At 39.2% G+C, this 22,896-nt stretch overlaps 1 protein-coding gene and 1 long non-coding RNA gene across 5 annotated transcripts in view; both read left to right on the plus strand.

Annotated features, from left to right (window-relative positions):
- nfic (nuclear factor I/C) overlaps positions 1-11,903 on the plus strand; it is a 35,058-nt gene extending 23,155 nt beyond the window's left edge. For 2 of the 4 annotated variants that reach the window (XM_034583348.1, XM_034583346.1), the window contains exons 5-12: positions 1,222-1,296; positions 1,863-1,937; positions 2,373-2,505; positions 4,790-4,911; positions 6,497-6,610; positions 6,749-6,906; positions 7,583-7,766; positions 10,778-11,903. In XM_034583348.1, coding sequence (XP_034439239.1) covers positions 1,222-1,296; positions 1,863-1,937; positions 2,373-2,505; positions 4,790-4,911; positions 6,497-6,610; positions 6,749-6,906; positions 7,583-7,766; positions 10,778-10,902 — 986 coding nt within the window. In that variant the 3' untranslated portion in view covers positions 10,903-11,903. Of the gene's footprint in view, positions 1-1,221; positions 1,297-1,862; positions 1,938-2,372; positions 2,506-4,789; positions 4,912-6,496; positions 6,611-6,748; positions 6,907-7,582; positions 7,767-9,495; positions 9,585-10,777 lie in introns of all 4 variants that reach the window. The other 2 variants (XM_034583347.1, XM_034583349.1) reach the window with 2 other exon arrangements.
- A 907-nt stretch (positions 11,904-12,810) lies between these two features.
- Positions 12,811-20,879, plus strand: LOC117760375. The gene is made up of 4 exons (XR_004613666.1): positions 12,811-17,658; positions 18,271-18,778; positions 18,843-19,158; positions 19,235-20,879. It is a non-coding gene; the product is annotated as an uncharacterized LOC117760375 (long non-coding RNA).
- Positions 20,880-22,896: the final 2,017 nt, after the last annotated feature.

The raw sequence follows: 22,896 nt of genomic DNA on the forward strand, positions 1-22,896 counted from the left end.
AAATTATTGGAAAATTCTGATATGTTATTTTCATAATGTTGTCCATCATAACCTTGGATGCAGATGTAGCCATGCAGGCAATGTGTTGTTGTAGCCATGCAGGCAATGTGCAATGTGTGTTTTCACTTAGTGTGCCTGACTAGACCATCACCATTTCCAGCTGAGCTCCGTCCGGCTTTAGTCTGAGCAGAGATCCAAACAGCCCAGATGTGTGAACACACCTGGGCAGGTGTGCAGGGCCTTTAACAAGATAACAATCGTGAACCTCTTCATTTGGAGGTCAAACTGAAAGTAATTATTGCTGATAGAAAGTTTGATCAATTACATATGATAGTGTTCACAGTGTGCTTAAAAAAGACATTCTTGGCACAATTATAGTGTTACACAACGCAGAACAAAAGCACAACTGAAAGAATTGAAATACAAGAACAATGGGAAACAAAACAGTAAAAACAAACCATCAAAAGCACACAATTTTTCCATTCAAAATATATAATAAATAATCCTGGTAGCTTTATACAGATGAAATACAGTGTATGCAAGCACAGGTTATAGAATGAGCAACATCTGTTGAGATGAGGAGCATCCAATCGGAGTCTTTTGTAGTTTGACTAGCCTAACGTTTAAGATGTATGTATCTTCATTGTGTGACATTTCCGTTCATTTGGTTTGCACAGTTTTAACATAAACTATAGAATAAATAATAATGTGATTCATATTTATCAGTTACACAAGAATGAGAAAGCACTAATAAGTACTTAAAATACATAACAACCAGGTTTATGCTAATAAACCATCAAACCACCCTGTCAAATGGTCAAATGCAAAACTGTTCTAGTTGTAAGTAACAGACGATTTTATAATTATAGTTATCAGACAGCATGCTTGTCTTTTTGTGCACTGCAGTCAATGTTTTCTGGTTGTCCTACTCTAGTGATAGTCATATCTCAGGAGAGCTGTGAGGTGATTTCTTCAAATTTGGTACAATCCTTCATTTGGACTTGACCAACTGATTAGAACTTGTCGGTCAAGGGGGCCTTGCAACTCATCTTTTTTTGCCTTGTGACTAAACGTAACATCCACAGTGCCTTATGGAAGTGTCATATCTGGCACAAATGTTCACTTGGACTCAGAGAAGAACTGACTGGATTTTGGTGATGATTGCATTTTGTTAAAATGTTCCTGATTTGTCTGTCTGTCTGTCTGTCTCTCTCTCTCCAGAGGCAGAGCAGAGCAGCAGTCCCAGTCGCACAGGAGTGGGCTCTGATCAGGAGGACAGCCGAACCACCACCATGGGTACTGTAAAGAAGTGACATTAATTCATTTTTAAGTCTGTGTAACCTGGTCATGAAAGATGATGCACTTTGTCACAAATTGTTTCAAATTGTTTCAATTGATAATCAAACAGTAATGCTGACACTGGATACTGATAAGTACCACATGCTATCATTAGTGCTGTACTGGTTTCCTCTAAGGACCAATAAACTTCATTATATGAAAACATTTTGTCCCAAGGTGTTGTTTTGTGCATAATGTGCTAAACTCCTCTTCTGAGAGATTCTTGGCACAATTATAATGTTACTCAATGCAAAAAGAAAACCTAGTGCTGAAAGAATGGATAAAAAGAATAAACAAAACAAACAGTGAAAGTAAACCATCAAAACACACACTCTGACTAAAGATAATCCTTATTGCGTCACACAGGGAAATTAATGCCGTATATAAGCTCAGCTAAAAGCAGGAACCCCTTATATGTCAGAATCCATCTGAGAATCTATGTTCATGTATTAACATGAACCAGCTGTCACTCCTCTAGACTATCGCACGCACACAAGTGTCTTACTGCTGTTGTGTCTCTGCAGATGGTCCAGAGTTCCAGGAGAGTTTTGTGACATCAGGAGTTTTCAGTGTCACTGAGCTGGTCCAGGTGTCAAGAAGTAAGGCCCTTTGCATCAGATGACGCAGCAGATATAATTTGAAGGTTGAGTCTCAAATCCCAAAACTTAGGGGTGAAAAACACAAACAAAAACATTGTATACCCCTCAGCAAATGTCATTTGAAATTTGCATTAAGTCTAACAGTTGTTAAAGTAAAGCTATATAACTAATAAAGACTTTTTAAATGTGACAAATAAATGTTAAATAAAGTGTGATCTTAGCTGAGCTTTGCATGTTTGTTAGGTTTTGGTAGAACACATAGGAACTTTAATAATAAAAAATAAATAATAATAATAACAACAACAACAACAATAATAATATTAAATTAAACATAAAAAATCTGCATATTTTGTCATGTCTTGTTTTTAGAGGCTTGACTACAGTTTTCAGCGTGCCCTCAATTCTTAACCTAGTGTTTTCTCCCTGTGTGTGCAGCTCCAGTCGTCACAGGAGTCGGACCTAGTTTCTCTGTGGGGGAGCTCCAGGGTCATTTGGCCTATGACCTCAACCAGTCTGTCAACCAGCCTGTTAGTGTCAGACGATCACTGGCCAGCACCTCATCCAGCGGGTAATCTCACAAACACACATGCATGCACGCAAGCGCGCACACATGACCATGTTTCATAAACTTTTAACTTCAGAGCATCAGGAAGTGCACAACCTGTCTTGGTAATTGCTCTTAACCTTAATTACAGCACTAAGCTCAACGATTTTTATAAAAGTTACCGACTCAAACCATGAGCTTATATTAAGCTAAGTTCAAATCTAAACTCAGAAACTAAGAGTAGAATGACCCGCTCCATGTACCCATACCCGCCCCCACTCACTCGCTCAGAGCGACACACTCAGTGAGACCAGAGCTCGTTCACGTTAAGCAACTGATCAGTGACTTTGTAGAAGAACAGTGAAACACAGAGTTTCTCTGGTCTCAGCTGCTCAGTGATCAGCGCCGCTGCGTCATGATCAGAGCAGAAGCTGCAGTTGGTTTGTACCGAGCTGGAGTTTCTGTGTCCTCCTCCACTCTGCTCTCACTGTAACTAATAAGCACTCATCACTAGTTATCAGGACCTGATCAGCACAGGAAGTAACTTAGTGTTTGTTTGATTCGCTCCAGAGTTTATGATTCTGCATTTAAACATCATGACAATGACTAGTCAACATTTTGTGCTCAGTACAACACGAGACGTGACGCTCACAGTCAGGACTCAGTGTTAAAATGAGCGGAGCGACACGCAGACATGATCCGACACCATCGATTCATAACTAAACACATGACCGTATGTCACCTAAAACATCCCAATAAAATTTAATTAAGAACTATGAACTTGAACTAGTTAATTTTCATCTGCATGAACTGAACTTGGAACTCGTTCTTTTTAAGTGTGAACTGGCTCAACACTGCTTCTACAGATGGGTTCAGATTCAGATTTCACTTTCACATTTAATTGTGTAAAGGTTTGGTTGTTTGTTTGATTTAAAAAAGAAAAGAAAAAAGTTTTATTCAACCATCCTATATTTGCTTAAAAAAAAAAAGAGCAAAGGCTAAGATGCCCCAATTGTTAAGGATAAAGGTTCTAAATAACAGCTACCCTGTGATTAATTTGATTAAAATTGTTATCGTTTGACAGCCCTAGTATTAACATATTGAGAACTTGGTGACAGATCACACTATGTTTCTTCTTTATATGTTTCTATTAAGGTTCAGTTCATAGAATTTAGTGACATCTACTAGTGAAGTTGCATGTTGCAGCTGAATACCCCTCACCTCACCCTCCCCTTCTAAACATAAAAGAGAACCTGTGGCAACCTTGTGCCTGATGTTGTGATGTAATTTCTGTGATGTAATCATTTATTTGCTGAATCTGTTACCATTACACTTGGATCTTTTAACGATGTACCAACCTCTCCACCTCTTATCAAGCTTGAAAAACATTTTGCGATATTTCACTATGTTGTTTCACTCAGGTTTTTGTGCACAAAGTGAAAATGTGCATTAACCATCTGGAGAGAAACACACATTGTGACTGGCTGGTTACACTTACACTATAGCCCAATCAATACACCACAGAAGTTCAGGAATACCTTAACCATAAAGCCCAGCCCTTACACCAATGTCATCTCCCTGTACCTGCACAATCTTGCCATTTAATAGTTAGTGTTACAACAACTATAACCATAGCCATGATTACGAAGAGCTATAGCTATGCCATGGGTATAGCCATGAACACAGCTACAACCTCAAAGATAGCTACAGTGTATAGAACTAACTAAACTTAACTAGTGCAAAGAGTGCACCCGAAGTCTCTGGCTGCAGCTCGTCTCTGGAAGTAAAGTTACAAGAAGGAATGCTTTTAGTGTTATTGCTAAAGCATCAGTAGTTCAGAAAAAGTCTTTCACCGATCATGTTGCCTTCACTGTCAGTTTAACAGCTTTGACACATAAGGGACAGTGTAGTGGTCATGGTTACTGCAGATGTAATCAGGCCTGTGAAAGCAGGTGCAGCTGGAGACAAAATTTAAATCAGATTTCACTTACATACTTTCTGAAGTTTGACTCCACATTCTTTTTTTGAGCTCAGACCTAAGGGATATTCTGGCTTCTATGGCATTGGTTGTGACCACACATTTCTTAAAGTTTAAAACCTCTTTAAAATCAAACATCCTAGTAGTAGTGAAGATATATTTTGGACATCTGTAGGCCTTACTCCACTGTTAACCCTCCTTGTAGTAGCTGCTGAATAACTTTTAGCACTGTACCCCCCCCCCCCCCCCCCCCCCCCCCCAACAAACTTATTATTGGAATTGGAAAATAAATTGAAACAAAACTGAATGTGTCTGTATATGTGTCTACAGGAGTAAGCGTCATAAGTCTGGCTCTATGGAGGAGGAGGCTGACAGTCCAGGAGGGGAGTATTACCACTCACCTTCCTCTCCTGCCAGCAGCTCCAGGAACTGGACTGATGACATGGAAGGAGGTAACAGATTACGAACAAGAACAGCAGTGTTAGTCGTGCCCAGTGGAGACACAACTAGCATTATAACTTCAGCTTACTTTAATACTTGCAGCTTTGTTTACGCTGTGCTCTTAAAAAACAGTCAGATTAGTTATATATTGTATTCATTTATGGCACTTACAGACCCATCATCAAGGACCATACCAGTGGTTGATAGACCTGAATTATTCTACGATTACATTACTCACTAATTCTTTTGGGGGAAAAAAACAAAGGAAATATTTCTGTGTAGCCTGTGTAATACATACTTAACATTATGACAAAGTTAAGTAAAATATCTTAAATTGTAGACACAGATTACAATTTAGTCACAATAGATGGATGAATACCACAGACTCCTCTCAGACAGTTTGCTTCAGTTGCCCTGGGTAACAGATGTTAGCCCTCTCACTCTCAGATATGTCTCTCACAGCTCATATTAACCAGCAAACAGTGATTAAATGTAGAGATCTGTCTACCAAATGTTTCAGCAATATCCAGCAGGTAGCATATCCTATACATACCAGCATGACATCTCCAAATACAGACTCACAACCACTAACATACTGTAAGTTCAAATCTGTCAAATGCTGTTTCAAATGAGTCACTGACTTCATACAGTATTTAATGCATACATAAAGTTCTGTGTGCAACAAAACGGTGAAACTATCTTTTTTTAAATATGAGCTCAGGTTATGGGGCCAATATTGTAGTTATATTATGTGCGTGTATGGAGACTTGTGTAACTGTATCTAAATCTCTGTGTGTATAATCAGATTTGTAAATGTGTGAAGGAATCTCCAAATGTACTCTGAGATTTGTGAATGCGTAGGAATCTTTGTCACTTCTCTCATGCATTTTGTTTAAAAAACAGTGAATTACTTAATGCTTGTTTCATTAACAACAGCAATGTTTGATGAGTTTCAGTATCATCGTTTTCATTTTCTTTAAACAAAAACGCAAGAGCTAACTTGACTCGAGGTTGACTTACAACTTTACTCTCGGCCTCGGAGCCACTTTCTAGCATTCCTATGTTTGGATGAGTGGACGTGTTGTAAAGTTCCAAAACACTGCAAATTACAGTATTTTTCAAAAAACTGTTTACCTATAAATACACAGAACATAAAGACAATAGTTTTAGCGGACAATTAAACAAAAAGACCTGCTATTAAACAAGTGAATGCTGATGTCAGGGAGCAGAAGCACCACCACTTGAACATACCTCACATCTGTACTTGTCACTTCACAGAGAGTTTGGGGATTTTTCCTACTAGGCCACTATTCACAATTCACAACTGACCGGGTAATGTGAAGTCATGAGTGACCTGCTTTCTGCACATTGGTTTTGTCATGAAATAGTGTTGCTCTGCTGGTGTGGCTCAAATGTTTTTGTTGTATTGCTTTATAGCAAAGTACAATTTTAAAATGATGCAACAAAGTTTCAATTTCCTCCAATATTATTCGTTTTCGTTTGTTTTACCATTATATGCATTGTTGTTATGAATACTGTTGGTATAAAAGACAAATAAAACAATATTTTCAGCTTCTGTATGTGTGTGTGTTCTAGGTCTGTCTCCTCCAGTAAAGAAGGCAGAGCTGGACAGTCCCTCCCCCCAGGAAGACTCACCAAGACTGGGTTCCTTCACTCAGCACCATCGGCCAGTCATAGCGGTTCACAGCGGTCAGTAACCCCCCCTCACACACACACACACACACACACACACACACACACACACACACACACACACACACACACACACACACACATACACAGTAACATGTAAGGTTAATTCTTGTTTCTTTCTCTGTCCCTGTCCAGGTCTGTCTCGGAGTATCCAACCCTCCTCATCTCTTCATTTCCCATCCTCCTCCTACTTCCCCCACGGAGCAATCCGCTATCCTCCTCACCTGGCACAGGACCCCCTAAAAGACCTAGTCACACTGGCCTGCGACCCTGCCAATCAAACCCAAAGCTCAGTAAGTACCAGAACTTCAAAAAGTTAAAAGGTCAGCTGAGTACATCACAGAGCTTCAAACTCTGTTTTCTTTCTTCACTGCTACAGCTAGTGTTTCACTGCACAAATCAGCACAATAAATAAAAGAAAATTAACCATGTGGTGTGCTAAAATCTTAGCAAACCAGATTTTGGTTTCTTTGGTAATCTTTGTTCAAATTGTTATTATTAACATATGTTCAACTCATATTGAAAACTATGCCATATCAGTTGTATTAGTGTGAAGTACACAAAATAAATGACTACACATTCACTTGCAAAATCTAAAAAGCTGAGATGTTCTGTTGTGCAAGTACAAGCTACATTTTAATTCTGGTTGAATCTTAACTCTCTGCAGTGAGGTCAATCTAGAAGTACTTTGAAACAATAACTTACAGTCAGATGAAGTTCAAACAGCTCCCTCTTGTGATGCCTGCTAAAGGTTCTGTGCAACTCTCAGTAATGACTTAGTTTTCATATCAGTGACCTTTTTGTTACACACCGGAGCTGCACATTGAAATGAATGCAATGTATGTGCCACTGGCTGTGGGCTCCTGTTCACACAAAACAATAGCTTTAGTGGGGGGAAATTGCTTATGAAAGCCATTTAGCTTCCGAGAGCAAATGTGAGTATGTTAGGTTGTTTGTTTGTTTTTCCAGCTGAATGGCAGCAGCCAGATTAAAGTGCCCGGTCACTACATCTCCTCTCAGATGTTAGCACCTCCTGGACCAGCACCCTCCCTGGCTCCTAACCCATCCTCCCTCCCCAGGCTGACCCTGCCTGCAGAGTCAAAGGCCACTACCACCTCCTCTGATGGGGGAGCCAACTCCCCGACATCACCCAGTAAGTGTTCTTAATGCTTATATTTATATAAGCTCATGATAGGTGTCAGAGTAGAATAAAATATTTCATCATCCATAATCCTACAGATGTTTCTTTCCAAAAAGAGAAAATGCTGGAATGCAATTGCCGCAGTCTGTTATAACAAAGCATTTCTTTGCATAAATAATCATGGGGGGTGTTCCAGACTCAAAGTGGGCATATTATTATTATCATATATAGCTAAAGCTAATAAGTTGTGTATTTCCTTGATCAATAAATCAATGAAAAGACCCAAGCTGTTCCTACTAGCTATTATTGTCTGTACATACACAGCTTGATATAGTTTCCCCTGTCTCCTCCAACCTAGTAGAATAGACTAGCTATCATGTTCGCACACTATGAAGATAAAGCAACAAATTAGTGTTGCTACATTCTGGTGACTTGTGCCTGACAGTAAGTAATCCCTTTCATTATCACAGCCATACATTTAGTGACAGATTCTTCAATTAACATCTAGGAAATGTTAAGCAACAGAATTATTATGAAGTTGACATTGACATTTGTGTTTATTCACCACATGAGCAGCAAGTTATTACACAGTCAGCCTTTGCTCTGAGGTTCAGACTGACATCAGCACGTATGACCTTACCAAGTTTAAACTAAGGACAATGTGACCTCAGTTAATCCCCAATGCTATTATCGTATTAACAGTCTTGAAGTCCACATACATTAGTAAAATGTCATAAAATAACAAACCTTATTGGGAATCAGAAAAAGAGGAAATGAGAAGTATCCTATACCTATAACTGAATCAACTGAAACGCAGCATACGTCAGTCATATTAAAATATTCAACAAAATGACCCATGATCACCTTGGTTTAAGTTGTGACAAACTTTAGGTTGGCACAGATACAGACAGAGAGAGAGTGTCAGCAGTTCAGTGGAGATGGTCTTATCTTAATACTCACTGTAACATGTGATCAAAAGACCGAAGAGTACAGCAGAGCTGCAACAATGATTTTGTTCACATTATGAGACCATGAGATGTATGTTTGTAGTCCTGCATATTTGAAGGGTTCTGGTTTGCTTTGTTTGACCTATTTCTAGTCTTGATTGGTTTAATTAGATTTTTTTTACAGAAAGATATATACATACATAATCTTTCTTGCATATTATATGTTGTTTTGCTGAAAAATCCTCTGGTCCTATTTTTTATTTTTCTACTTATGCTTCTCCCTGTAAATGAGCAGAGGGCGTAGACCTGTTGGTTTTGACCTGCTCCATACATAAATGGTGGTTACTGTTGTGTTCTTGAAGACCTCGTAATATGTTGTGATATCACAACTACATAACTAATCACTATAGAAAGCACTGTAATGAACGAACATGCAGAACTTGTGATAACGAATACACATTATATTTCATCAAGTTTCTGCAGTAGAAATTTGCTTATAGTACCAGTTGTGTGAAATATGTTAAACACTTCCACATCTGGAATACCTCTCAGGTTTATTTGGTAGAAAATGAAACCATCATAGACATAGAGAGAAAAGATAAATGTGTCAATATGAGGTCAGATCAGTGGGAGTTAGATCAGACAGCAGAAATCAGTGATTCAGTAAGAAGAGTTTCATGCTGTTGTCTCTTGTAGATGTTGTGAGTTTCGACAGATTTTTGTTCAATGTGCCTCGTGCAGCTTTACAAGTTGAGACATAACAAGACTTATGTTGTTAACACAAACACCCTCAGCATACTCGGCCCCTGGGACCCCCCCTGCCAGCCGCTCCTCCTTTGTTGGAGTCACCCCTCGAGACCCAGGTGGACTCTACCAAGCCCAGGTTAGTATGGTTTATATGACACTGTCAAGTTGAGTTTGGAGAGGATTCATCGGACTATAGAAAACTTGGATTGTTGGACCGTTAAGAAAGAAATCATCACCATCATGATTTATAAGATAAATAATGTTTGGTTTGTGGAGCTCAAAGCCTTGATTATTATACAAACAGCAAACAAATTAAGTTGCATCTGAAATATTGCCCTCTCCCTTTGTGCTGAACGGAGATGACTAAATATTATTGTTCCTCATGCATCCTCTTTAGACTTTGTAATCTGCTCTTTCATCCATGTTTCTTTTTTCTCTAAAAAGTTTCCAATCTCATCCGTGGGAGAGTATGGTGTCTCTTTTACTGTCTGTGTTCTAAATGCTAAATCTGATGAATAAAATCTAAAAACTTGTGACAATAAAACATCAGTTGCCACAGGCTCATATTTTATGGTACATGGTGAAGGTGGGAGGCAGAAACATATGTGTTGATAAAGAGTAGAGCTGGACCCTTGTGTTAAGTTTGGATTGTGCCGTTGCTGCTGCATTGCAGTTCCACTGCCCCAGAAACAGCTCCATTAATACTGAGTCAGGACTCCTCTCTCTCTGTCTCTGTGTGTTTCCACAGTTTGTCACAACTAAACACATTTGGACTAGTAAGGGATATTTTATTGTGATGGGAATCCGAGTAAGGTTTCAGAGTAGCAATGTTTGCAGGTCTGCTACATGTCACTCTCAATCTGTGTCTGTTCGATTTCAGTTTCGGTGCAATGAAGTAAATGCATTACAAGCATTGACATGTAATTAACTTGTATCATTCATCATCACACTGGCATTTTGTATTTGTTCACTATTCCCACCTGCAGTGTACTGACAAATGTCTGGTGTGGTCAGTATGTTTTCTGGTAAATTCTGTCAACTTTCATAACTTTCATATGATGCCCCCTCAAAATGTTAAAATCTTTCGCTGAAATGTCCAGACAGGCAAATGACTTCAACTTCAAATCGTGATTTTTATTTATTTTCTTAAAGTGATCTGATTAGTGGCTATTTAAATTATTAAGGTATTTTTAGACATGCTAGACATAGAATAATCCAGATTTGTCTTGTTCTTCTGTGTGAGAGAAAAGCAGGTTGAGTTCATACATTTACTATATAAGCCAACTTTTTTCACTGTAATATTTCATTATGTGTTTGTCTCTGTTCCAGTCATGGTATCTGGGCAACTGAGGGACCTCTGGAGGACGGCTGATTGTCGTGGTGGTACTGTCCTGGAGGAAAACAAACAATGTTGTCAAGACATTGCCAAAGGAAAGATATATTCAGCTTTGTAGAAGGATATAACATGTGGTCGTACATATATGTAAATATACAGTGAAATATATTTACATATGTATACGCAGCCAGAAGAGACAGCCTGGATGAAGGGAGTATGCTGCTCTCACTCAGCCGTTTTGCAGCCCCAGAATGTACTATGCTCTAAGACACTAAATGGTTCACACAAATGGCCACTGAGGTGAGTTGTGATTTTCTAGAGAAAGCAGTGGATTGATGCAGATGTCTGGTTGGTCCAGATGAACTGTCGACCAGAACCAGGTCTCAACACACCAGATCCTGAAAAGCCTATAACCTAACCGTGTCCCCAGGATGAGGCCCGTTTCCCTGGGATGGATGTCAGCCTTTAACCCTTCACCCTGGTTCTCTACACCGAGTCCAGTGTAAGGCCTCTACCCTGGGACAGACATAGACCTCATCCCCCCTCAACACCCAGAATGCCCCCTCCGCTGCAGGTGCTGCTTATAATATATGCAAATAAGCCTCCCTTATTTTTTGAAACAAATAGCAAGAGAGATCCTGCTGTCAATATGTAAAGTTTCTTTGCACTTTTTGATATGTTATTGATGCGTCTGAAGAAAATTTTGAGTTGAAACAGCGCAGTTTTTTTCTCTCTTCCCACCAAAAGACAGAGGCTTTGTCTTTTTTATTGACAATCATCAGGCTGAAACCATTAAGTTGCTTTGCGAGGCTTTTGCGATGCTCATGTTTTTAAGACTGATTGTGCTTTTCTATCAGAAAACAATGAGTAATAGTGGAATATAAGAGCTATATCCATGCCTCCTCGAACACATCACACAATGCTACAGCTGGACACCAATATAGAGTCATCAGTAACACTGGGCCTTTAAAGGACAGAGGCCCAGTGTCTTGAGCAGAGGGCGTCTTTTGACATGAATTTCCTGCTGCTTCCTTCCCTTCAAATGCTGATCATTTTGACATGACAGTACTTATCCAAGCAGCCAAAGGCACAATGATTGGAGGACACATGCACCTGCCAGAAGAAAACGGCTCAGCAGAACTGAGAAAAGACAAAGACAAGACTAGAACCAGGATCATGTGGCTGCACAGCCAGCTGTAACCTGGCTGCAGAACTCGAAGTGTTTGAAACTGTAGCACATGGTGTGTGTGTGTGTGTGTGTGTGTGTGTGTGTGTGTGTGTGTGTGTGTGTGTGTGTGTGTGTGTGTGTGTGTGTGTGTGTGTGTGTGTGTGTGTGTGTGTGTGTCAGTATTTGAATATGGATCCTGCAGTTCCACACTCATCCCTGCTCTGTTTTCAGGAGTTGTTGTGAAGATTTTGTTTGTGTCTCAGAGAACACACTGACAGGTTTTGTAGTTGTGTGTTGGTAAAGTTGAAGGAGATTTACAATTGCGGGCGTTGCACTATGATTACGTTAAAAATTCCCATTTTGAGAAAAAAGTGTGATGTGGCCTGTTGTCAAGCTGAGTGTAGTCATGACAAGTCATCTGTATACTGGTTTGAACTGAGCACAAACTCTGGCGGTCACTTTGTCCAGCTCTAGAACGACTGGTGACCAAAACTGTGTCGCTCAGCCCTGACCCGACCTGAACAATGTGTGGTGGAAAGGTAGCCATAGGGTTTGGGCTGGGCTGGAGTTCAGGCATGAACAAAAAGACATGTTAGCCACAGTGCTAGGTTTGGTTTCAGGTCAAACCTTGATGGTTAACCAATTGCAACAAGGGACTCAAGAGTGTGTAGGTCTTGATTTTCTGAGCGCATAATGCTTTAAAGAGGCAAAGCAATATTCTTTTATAGATGGTTTTTCTCAGCTTCATTTAGTCGATAATCCTTTCATGGCTGAAAATTTAGCACTTAATAGAACACAAACATTATTCTCTGTCTGCATTGATGGTGGCATCTCAAAAACACTACTTCATAGAAGTAAGGGCACAAAGTAATATCCCAAATAGATTTTTGAAATATGTCACTATTGATATTTGTATGTAAAATTGAATGCAGACTCCAAACACAATAGTAGTAGAACACATATACCGTGGCATTTTGCTATTTCGTACATCATCTCTTTGGAGAAGAAAACACAGAATATAATTGGATTTTTTTATAATTGATGCCATATTTTAATTTCTGAGGCTTTGCAACTATAAAGCAGTTTATTTAACTTTGTTACCTGGGGATGTATTTAGTTTAAGGACTGGTGTTTCTGTGTTGAGGTGTGATTCGATTGAATGCCAAGCAAATTTTTGCCACACATTATTTACACTAATATGACTGCTGGTGTGTTTCTGCAGGCTGCGTTCCCCAGTTCAAACAGTAGGAGAAGATTCAAAACAGAACTCTTCCACTTGTGAATCAGCAGTGGTTTGCCTGTTGAAAGGCATTGGTGTGATCTCACAGGTGTTTTCCATCTGCCTGGAAAGATAAAGTATTCTCCAACCAAAGCTTAAACATGACATTTCTGACCACTGCGGTGGACCTAATGTGCATCCAGTGAAGAGGAGGAAGAGAGCAGTGAGTTGTGAGGTCAGTAGAGTCATTAGATTTGCTCTCATCATTCTGGGCAGAAAGCAGATACCTGTGTGATCACAAAAACACTTTTTAAGATGCAGCCAGCTGCAGAAACAGTTTGATAAGTTTACACAGTAAACTTTCCCCCTGAGTAACATTCAGAGCCTATGGTCTGTGCTATCTAAACAGCCAGTGTGCACACTGTTGAGGCCATCACAGCTCCATACGAGTGCCAGTGTGTGTGATGGCTCAGACTCAGAACTCATCAGGAATTCTCTTTTTTTCTTGAGGAGACACAGTTCTAACTCACACAGAGGTGTCGCCATAGATTTTGCTGCCTGGAATTTGTATCTTTTTCATCATTTCTTTATGTGCTAAAATTTGCTTTGCATTCAATCTGAACATATGTCTGCGTCTTTTCCTTTTCCTTTCCCAGGGTTTGGGGTTAAAGTTGACAACGGTCAGTGCCTACTAGGGGTTAAGAGTTTGTAAAGAAGGTGCTGATAGGAGCTGTGGCAGGGCAAGGTTTAAGGTATGGTTATAGCTGGCTTAGATGTATACTGCATGGTGCTGCCCTGGTCGCTGTGCTGACCTGAAGAATGCATGGCTCAAACTAATGATACCTCTCCCTCTCAATCCTGCTCTGTCTCCTCGTCCCCTTCCTGGAAGGGTTATCTATTTCTTTGAATTTTAATAATTACCCTGTTGTTAAACTTCTATTTTGCACGATATATCATGAAACCCATTATGTGCCTTGCCTTTAGTTAAAGAACAATAATACATTATTGAAAAATTATCATACTTTTCATGGTACAGCTGGTAGCACATAAAATTAAAAAAAAAGCTGCATGTGTGATTGCTTGACATTAATCAATGTAGCAGGTAGACAGTTGTAGGTTTCACAATGGCTGAGAAACAGACTTGAGTGTCAGCTCAGTGAAAGCAGAGGCTGGGATAACACTTATCCTCTCCTACCATTCAAGACAGTAACTTTTTACAGTGTGGCATTTTGGGAAATACATGTCTGATAAAGTACTCAGAGTGCCAATGTCTCTTTCTACCGGAGACACAGTGTGGACATATTTAGCAGCGCTTTGTACTAAGTTGAGCTAAACACATCCCAACCCTTACCTAGTTACTCAAGGTCCATTTACCAAAAATATTTATAGCTTTAAAAAACATTCATGTGGGGAGATCTAGAGCCCTATTCTACTTCCAGGATGCCACTGCATCAGGAGTTCTGGTCCACACTCCAGATCCAAACACCTGTTTTCATTTGAACATGTATACAACTGAACCATCTCCACGACAGCTGAGCAAACCAAGAAAACTGTCTCCGAGGTAAAGAATGAGCTGGCCACTTCTGGGTAAAGCTCGATAAGAATTGTAAATCCCAAAATGTTGCACTGTTCCTTTGAGGGTTCACTTTTTCAGTCACAACTTTTGCCATAACCAGGTGCTGATTTCACTCATAGAGCTGATCTGGTTCAGTGGCTCTGCTCCTAAAAGCTTGTGCTGTCTTTCTGATAGGTGTTTGCGGACTGAGCTAAATTGACACTGACATCACCCACACTAGTGTTAAGAATGAACTTGACGTGTGTCGTCCCAAAGTGTTGGCTGTAGTAAGGCCCCCTTGGATCTGAAAATGGCACTTTACAGAAGCAACAAACATTGGTTTTGAAAGTAAAGTCTGGTTGTAGGACCTGCCTAAATGTTCACAATACAAGCAAAAGCCATTTTCAGAGACTTTGCTCAGTTCTGTCTACGTTTTGTTTTAACAATAAGTCTCAAATACATACAAACACATTTCATAGTATTTATTGCAGGGGAAAGTCTTTAAATATATTGTGAATATTTTGTCAGGAATTTAGCCAATGTGGCCAAGCCACTAAATCTAGTCTAATGGAAACATGTGAAATATGTTAAGGTTCGGACTTCAAGGCTCTGCAGCTCTATGATTGACCATTAGAACACCGTCCATTTGCCTGTATGATGACTCCTACCATGTGACTAATCACGTGACAAGATACTACAAGAGGAAATGAATGAGTTTGAGTTTTATATGGATGCATGCACTTAACACTATTCTTACTCTACTTGGCTTTTATGTTATTTTTAAGTATTTCTTGAGTTATCTTCATGTTGCTTGTAGCTTTATAGTTTAAACACAGAAGTGTGTATAAAACATATGTACAACATAGACACATAAAAAAGATGTATAGAATGTTTGTTTGTCATGTTTTTGCTTTTTGTTTCAGCTGTCTTAAGATAATGGCCAAGCCAATAAATATGGGACCCATGAAATGGGTGGGGCTAAAGTTTAGGGAGGATGAATGATGCTAGGTGAAAAGTGGAAGTGAGGGTGAAGTAGAAGGAAGTAGAGTGCACTGAAAGAGTGCGTAACTCTGCCAAGGCTGCACAGTCCTCTAACTATGTTGCTTTCATAACAGACAGTGTTGAGAGACGTCTGTGACTGGATCTGAGCCCAGTCTATACTCATCTCATAAGGATTGGCAACATTTTTGGAATACCTAAATCCTGACCTGCAATGTTGGAGCTTCATTTGGAAATTAATTAATTTTGCACACTGAGTTATGACCAATTGAGTGTTTCTATTTGGAAATTCTGCAGAATCTGCAGTTCATGTGTAGAGTTGAACAAAGTTTAGCTTAATTGTTTGAAACAGTACAGCATATCAAAGAGCAAATGAATTACCCAAACAAATATGATATATAGGTTGCCTATTGACAAATGCACTACAAGAAATGAAAGGGAGAATTTCTGGGCTCACATACAGAAAAAAGATGTCACTTTGTTAAAAAAAAGTTCTAAAAAAGTCTCTAGTTTGGTCGCTCCAGGTAAGATTTAAGGGGGTTGACACAATAACACCAAAACTGGTTCAATATTTTACTGTACAATTCAATACAAAATCAAATCTATTGCTGAAAAAGTCCATACCTTTACAGTAAATCACCCCCTTAAACTGCATCATCAACCACAGGATCTTTCCCCAGGAACTAGGAACCTTTGCAGGAACTCTGTGTGTTACCACTGCAGGAACTAGAGTCCTGATTAAGTTGTATTAAGTATTTACCCCTCCTATGTCCCTGTTAGGTGGGAATTGCAGCACTGAACATTTCTGATAGTTGATGTAGTGTGGCACAAATCCTGCATGTTTGTCATTTTATATGGATTCATAGTTGTTATATAGTCTTCTGCAATACCGCCACCTACTGGACTATTTTTGTAGCCATCGATTCTTCATACGTCAGCAGGCTAATTCGCCCAATCATCTGAGGCACATAGGTGTAAACACTGGCAACAAGCAGTCCAAAGGAACCTTTTATCTCCTTGGTGATGTGGTGGATTACAGAGTAGATTAGTGGCTTTGTGCTTGTGTCTCCTCCAGATGATGACCAAGATTACTATGCATATTGTACTTTGGGATTCTTATTACAGTTTGCTATTTTCTACCAGAGGCTAAACCAGTAGCCAAAAATAAAAAAACTGATTTAGAAACTGTCACCTGAAAAGAGGATGTATGCAGTTATTGACAATTGGAGGCAGTGAGTTGAGTCATATTTCTGATGGATGGCTCCTGATTGTCTGTGTTGAAGCAGCCCCCTTAATGTTCTGTTTCTGTCCATGTTTTCTCGATAGATGACTAGTAATCTGGTTGTACATAGAAATCCAAACAGCCTCCTGATATAACAGCAGCCAGCCAAGTGGAAGACTGATCCACTGGTCTCATTGTGTATGTCCAGGCTCAGCTGAAAGTGTTTTAAGAATGGGCTGTGTGTTTCTCTGCACCAAATGAATTAAAAAAAAACATAAGTACAATAACACCACCAAGCACGCACTTGTGTGTCCAGGTCTTTGTAGTAAGGGGAAAACACCACGTAGCTCTCAGTAACCATAGCACCTTCTCTGCTCTGTTCAAGTAAGAAAGCAGGTCAACATCATACAAACAGAAAAACAACCAAAATGATCGAAACAAGCAGTGCCTGTCATTTTAGTGCTGGTTTCATTTGACTCATTTTGTATGCTGGGCTTTGCAGCACTTTTTCTATTCAAATGGTTGTGTGACACACTTCAGCTTAGTGGTTGGTGCTTAGTATTAAGAACAACCCCAGTCCAGGCCAGCATACTGTCGATGGCCTGGGCAGGACCTGAGGTGACAAGCCATAAAACAAACTGAGGAGTTGACGAAAAAATCATGGTTCTTCATGGTTGTAGATTGAAAATTCCAAATGCAGCAAAAAATAAAGTGATCTTACTTTACAAAAAGGTAAAAAAAAATTGTGAATAGTTACCAAAGACAGAATAATGAACAACTAAATGCTAATTGATGAATATTTAACAAGGGTTTTGTTAACAGCCTTGAGGTGTCAGCAGTAGTGATCCTAGGTCTTAATAATATGTTTTGTATCTGCCTAACTCAGTGCACTGACAGTCGAACATGTCACAGTTGGCACAGGTGTGAGGAATAAAAAGAATGATGGCTGGATTCCATTTAGCTGCTTCACACTGGCTCCCTCTCATAACTTGGTGCCATTAGGAGCCATTAGATAGTGGTTTGGCAAGCTGATGACAGAGAGCACACTTTTTTTCTTGTATTCATTCAAGGAATGCTGCTGTGTCCTCATTGTGACACAAGTCTGCTTTGTTCTTCAATCCTTGTGGCGGAAGCTTGAGGGACATTGTAGTCATGTGATCTCTGTACCGTCATTTGTTCGCTGAATCTATTTCCATTTCACTTAGTCGTCTTTACCTTTTACCAATACACCAACTTATCCACTTACCCTAAATATTTTAAACTATTTTGAATTTCAACGTGTCCACATATGTTTGTTTTTTTCTCCTGGATACACACTTCTAGTTTTCTCATCATAACAAAGTCATGATATTTACTTTGACAAGACCTGTTGCTCATGAATGCTAATTCAGGTGCTAGATTGGACATGGCATATAACTATTCATTGAATTACTAATAACCACAGTAATGGTAGTAATGTATTATGATTCAATGTTACTGACATTTTACTTGGAATTTATCATTACTCCATCAACATTATTATCATTCAACAGTACTTGTAAGTTTTTGATGCATTGATGAACAACTTTCAGTGAACAAGTAGGCGAGGACTGGATCTTAAGTTACCTTCCAAATTCCAGGCTCCACAGTTAGTATACTGAGTCTCACTCTTTTTACAGTTCCCACTATTTTATTGTAGTCATTTTCCATCTCCACAGTGTCCACGTGTAGTATGTGACATATTGCGTAAATATTTGCAGTGGACAGTTGAAGCATTAGAGTAGAAAGATGACTGAGATTATCCGAGTTTGTATTTCGAATGGTGCATTGAAGAAAACAGTATCAGTCAGTTGTGTTTTATTCCTGCACAATGAAATTAATTTTCAATTTCCATCCATCGTATCATTAACAAATAGACAATAATATGCATCAAGTAACAAGTTAACAGAATCCCCCACATCAGTTGATGGACACACAGAAGATGCAGTGTTTCGTTATTTAGCCTTTTCTGTATCATGTCAGCAACAAATCATCATGTACTGGTTCATTAACATATCTGACACTATTTTATAATCAACTTCACAATTTTTAATTTATTTGGGAGCCATTAGTGGTCTATCTATTTATTAGGACTTTCCAAATGCCATACAAGTTGGGAACTACTAGTAGATGTTCTGTATACCTTAGAGTTAAGTGTTACTACCACATTTATTTCGCCTAAATCCTGAGTCAGTGGGCCCTGTGCATTTATCAGGGGTCTCCGGCATGAACAAAGTAACCACTGGATCCAGTTAATGGCTGAAAACAGTGAGGGGGAAGTATTGCTTGAAGATGCAAAGTGTGTATGATTGAAGTTTTGTCTTGGTGGCAGGTTGAAAAATCTAAATTCATCGTAAGTCAGTCAAGATAAAAGTATGTTGTCACAGATCTTTTCATTTTGTTGACTACATGCCGACTACGACGTTGTAATTATTATTATGGCAGATTTTGGTCTCACAGTAAGTTCCCTCTAGATGTTTCTATACTCTGTGGTACAAACCAAGTGCTGTTCTGACCACTGTTAGCAGATAATTATCAAAGTAACTGTGATTGGCAGGCTCATGTTAGTATTGTTAGCAGCTGCGGTGGATCAGGTCTAGCTGAAGGCGGTGTGAGGTCTGCTGGATAACTTCAGAGTTTCGTTTTGGGGAGATTTTGGGGAGACGTTTTCATAGAGGGCTGTTTTCTATGAACTATTAATATGACTCTACACTCTTTGCTATTGCAGCTGTTGCCTGAAAATCTTCTAACTCCAGTTTATGTTTCTTTTTGCTGTTTCTTACTTGAATTGCAACAGATACATTTTTAATTGCTATTGAAACCCTTTCTGTAATTCAGACTCACAGCAGCTGGAAAATCTGATTTTGTACAGATACAAGTTTTCCTGTGACAATGATGCCATATAGATTATTCTCTGTATCTGTGGGTATGTTGCTGCTGCACACTGTTTACTCCGCGTGCTGAAGACAGTTTGTAATGAGCGAAAATGGAACATTTTGATGCAGTCTCATATTTTAATTTTTTCTTTTCAGATATTATAGTCAAGGTCTGCTTTGCTTGCTTCCAGATATATATCCCTTACATCAGAGAGAGCATAGGCATGAACAGCTTTCATCAGTTATTGCATGACTGCAATCCACACAGACCACAGTCCTTTTCACATGATAGTGTACATCAGGCCATTGTATAATCAGTTTAGAATCTTCACACATAATGACGTCATTCAATACCTGAACACAGCACAATGGTGTCCCCTCTCATGACTCTATCATGTTTCGTATTGAGACACCTCAGAGTGCATTATCATATGTGGATGGATGGACGAATGGATGGATGGATGGAGTCATGCAACAATGCACATGTGTCCAACATAAGAATATAATGATAATCAATGAGGTGGAGGACCCGCTGTGACTCTGATGTTCCAAACTGGGAGAGTGGGGGCATTATTCTTGGCCTGAGGTACTCACTGTGGAAAGGGCTGCTGATCTGGACTGATGTAGTTTGTAGCAGCTTTAACAAGAGCTTTAGGTACTTCTTTTCCTTCGGATGTTTTTCAGCTGAAGCAGATATCAATAGTCCACATTTATTTGCATGATGTAAACTGTTCCTATAAGAAAACATCCAGACAGGTACAGGAAATGATGTCAACACTGTGGCACATTTATAACTGAAGTCACAGTTTGACAGTTGTCTGCTCAAGGTTGGACTTTAATTGAGTGACAGCTGCCTGAACCAGTGTTCCTGATCTAATGTTGTTCATCTGCTGTGGGGGATATTAACATCTTTGATAATATGTCATTATAACCATATTTAGCCCATGCTATCAGCAGACGCTGATGAAGTCATTACTGGAAATGAGTATGTTTCCCTATGCAAAAATATACCATTAATAAAACAAACTATACCACAACTGAACCTGTTTATTTGTTTAACTCTTGAAACTTGACATCTGCTGATGACACTGTGGACTCAAAGGTCTCAATGCAGCACTAAGCATTGAGACAATGCTGTGACATGAAATATGATCATGTAAGACCAAATAGTAAATGATTTGTGATTCTGAATACTGGTTGGTATGTAATACTATGAAACAGAACTTTACAACTCTGACCAGTTAGCAGTGGGACAATCATTTTATCTAAAAGTGAGAAATATGGGGAAGTGTTATAAAGTAATACTCCAGTTACGTGCTCTAGTATGTATTTGATTGGCCTCCACAGCATCTAATCGAATGATCCTGTATTTTGCTTTCTGTGTTTGAAACTCTATCAAGCCAGCTGCCGATGTACTGTAGTCTGCATATACAGATACAAGGTCAGGCCAAGCGTCTGAGTAGCCCCTCTTTCCTTGGGTGGAATCAGGATTCAAACACATCATAAATAAACTTTAGATAAGGGTTGAAGGTCCAGTGTGTAGGGTTTAGGAGGATCTATAATATTTTAAATGATTTTCCATTCATATATAATCACCTAAACCTAAGCATCATTGCGCGTATTCAGTTGGTTGCAATATGCAACTTCACCACTAGATGCCACTTAATCTTGATGCCTCAGCAGATTTATCACAAAATGTGAATAGGTTAGTCCTCCTCTGTCTATTTTGTGTCATGGACTTATTGAGATCAAATTCACCCATTCACACACATACAAATGCATTTGTGCTCACACACTCCTGGTACATCCTAGGGGCAATTTGGGGCTCAGTGTCTTGCCCAAGGACACATTCGGAATGAATGAATGAAGACCCTGTTTTCAAGTGATGTCACAGAGAAAAAGATTAAGGAGACAAGCAACATCCCAAGGTCAGTGCAGAGAACTGGGACTGCAACCCCTGCAGTCCACCGGAGAGCCAGCCCTGTGCAGCTTGGTGGCTTGTACAGCTGTGTAGTGAGCAGCATTTAAGTTTAGGTTTCCCCCATTTTCTAAACTCTTTGTTCTTCAATCATTCATTATTATTTTAATTATTATTTATTATTGCATCAAAGTTCAATTTCCTCTTTCTCATCTCCATAAATGGAATACATGTTGGGACCTAAAGTGTTGGACTTCAATTTCCACCACTCATGAGCAAGTCAGTCAAATAGTTTATTTCATGGAAAATTTCAGTTTGATTCTTCTAGTTCCTGTTCAGTGTCCTTGTCAGTAAGGATGAACACATAGTTTTAAACTGTGTCTCTTTTTAAACACAACCTTTCAGTTCATTTTCTTCATGCACTCAATGCTTTCAGTTGTTCTTCTTTTCTGACATGAAAACTGCTGACCTAACCCTCCTTTAGGTTTCCCTTTCTTGTCTTTGCACAGTTGCCTTTGATTTAAACTCAATGTAACCAAACAATATAAATTATCATGCTTATCTACTACTGCTGATACAGTAAAATGCGTATAATAGTATATCTCTCAACATGTCAACTTGAGATGAGCCTTTTATAGATGTTGCTGGCTTGGTGGTTGGCACAACAGTCAACCAAGGGTTTAAATCTTCAAGAGTCCACTGCTGTTGAGAGACGTTTCCCATGTAAAATTGATTTATGAATTATATTAACTAACTGTGTTGAATGAGGAGAATATTTCAATCCCAGCAGCAGCACCAACATAACAGAACTGAGAAGCCTGAGATCAGTCTGGTTGAGCCAATAAGAATGAAGAAATGCTTTAAATTAAAATATTTTCTCACTCTGCTCATGTCTTTGGAGGTTTTATTGTTGTTGCTCTTTTGTATTAGATTTATTGTTGGAAATTATTTGAGTCAAAATGTCTGCCTGCATGCAGGCTTGCACACTCAAATTAAGTATTTAAAAAAAAGGTTCAATTAACTATTATTTCTTACACTCACACAACCACCCAGTTAGACTTGTTCTGTCACATCTGTCTTCATGAAATCACCTCTGTATCTCCATATCAATTATGCGTGTGTGTGTGTGTGTGTGTG

The sequence above is a fragment of the Hippoglossus hippoglossus genome, chromosome 4 (assembly GCF_009819705.1).
Source record: "Hippoglossus hippoglossus isolate fHipHip1 chromosome 4, fHipHip1.pri, whole genome shotgun sequence".
Lineage (NCBI taxonomy): Eukaryota > Metazoa > Chordata > Actinopteri > Pleuronectiformes > Pleuronectidae > Hippoglossus > Hippoglossus hippoglossus.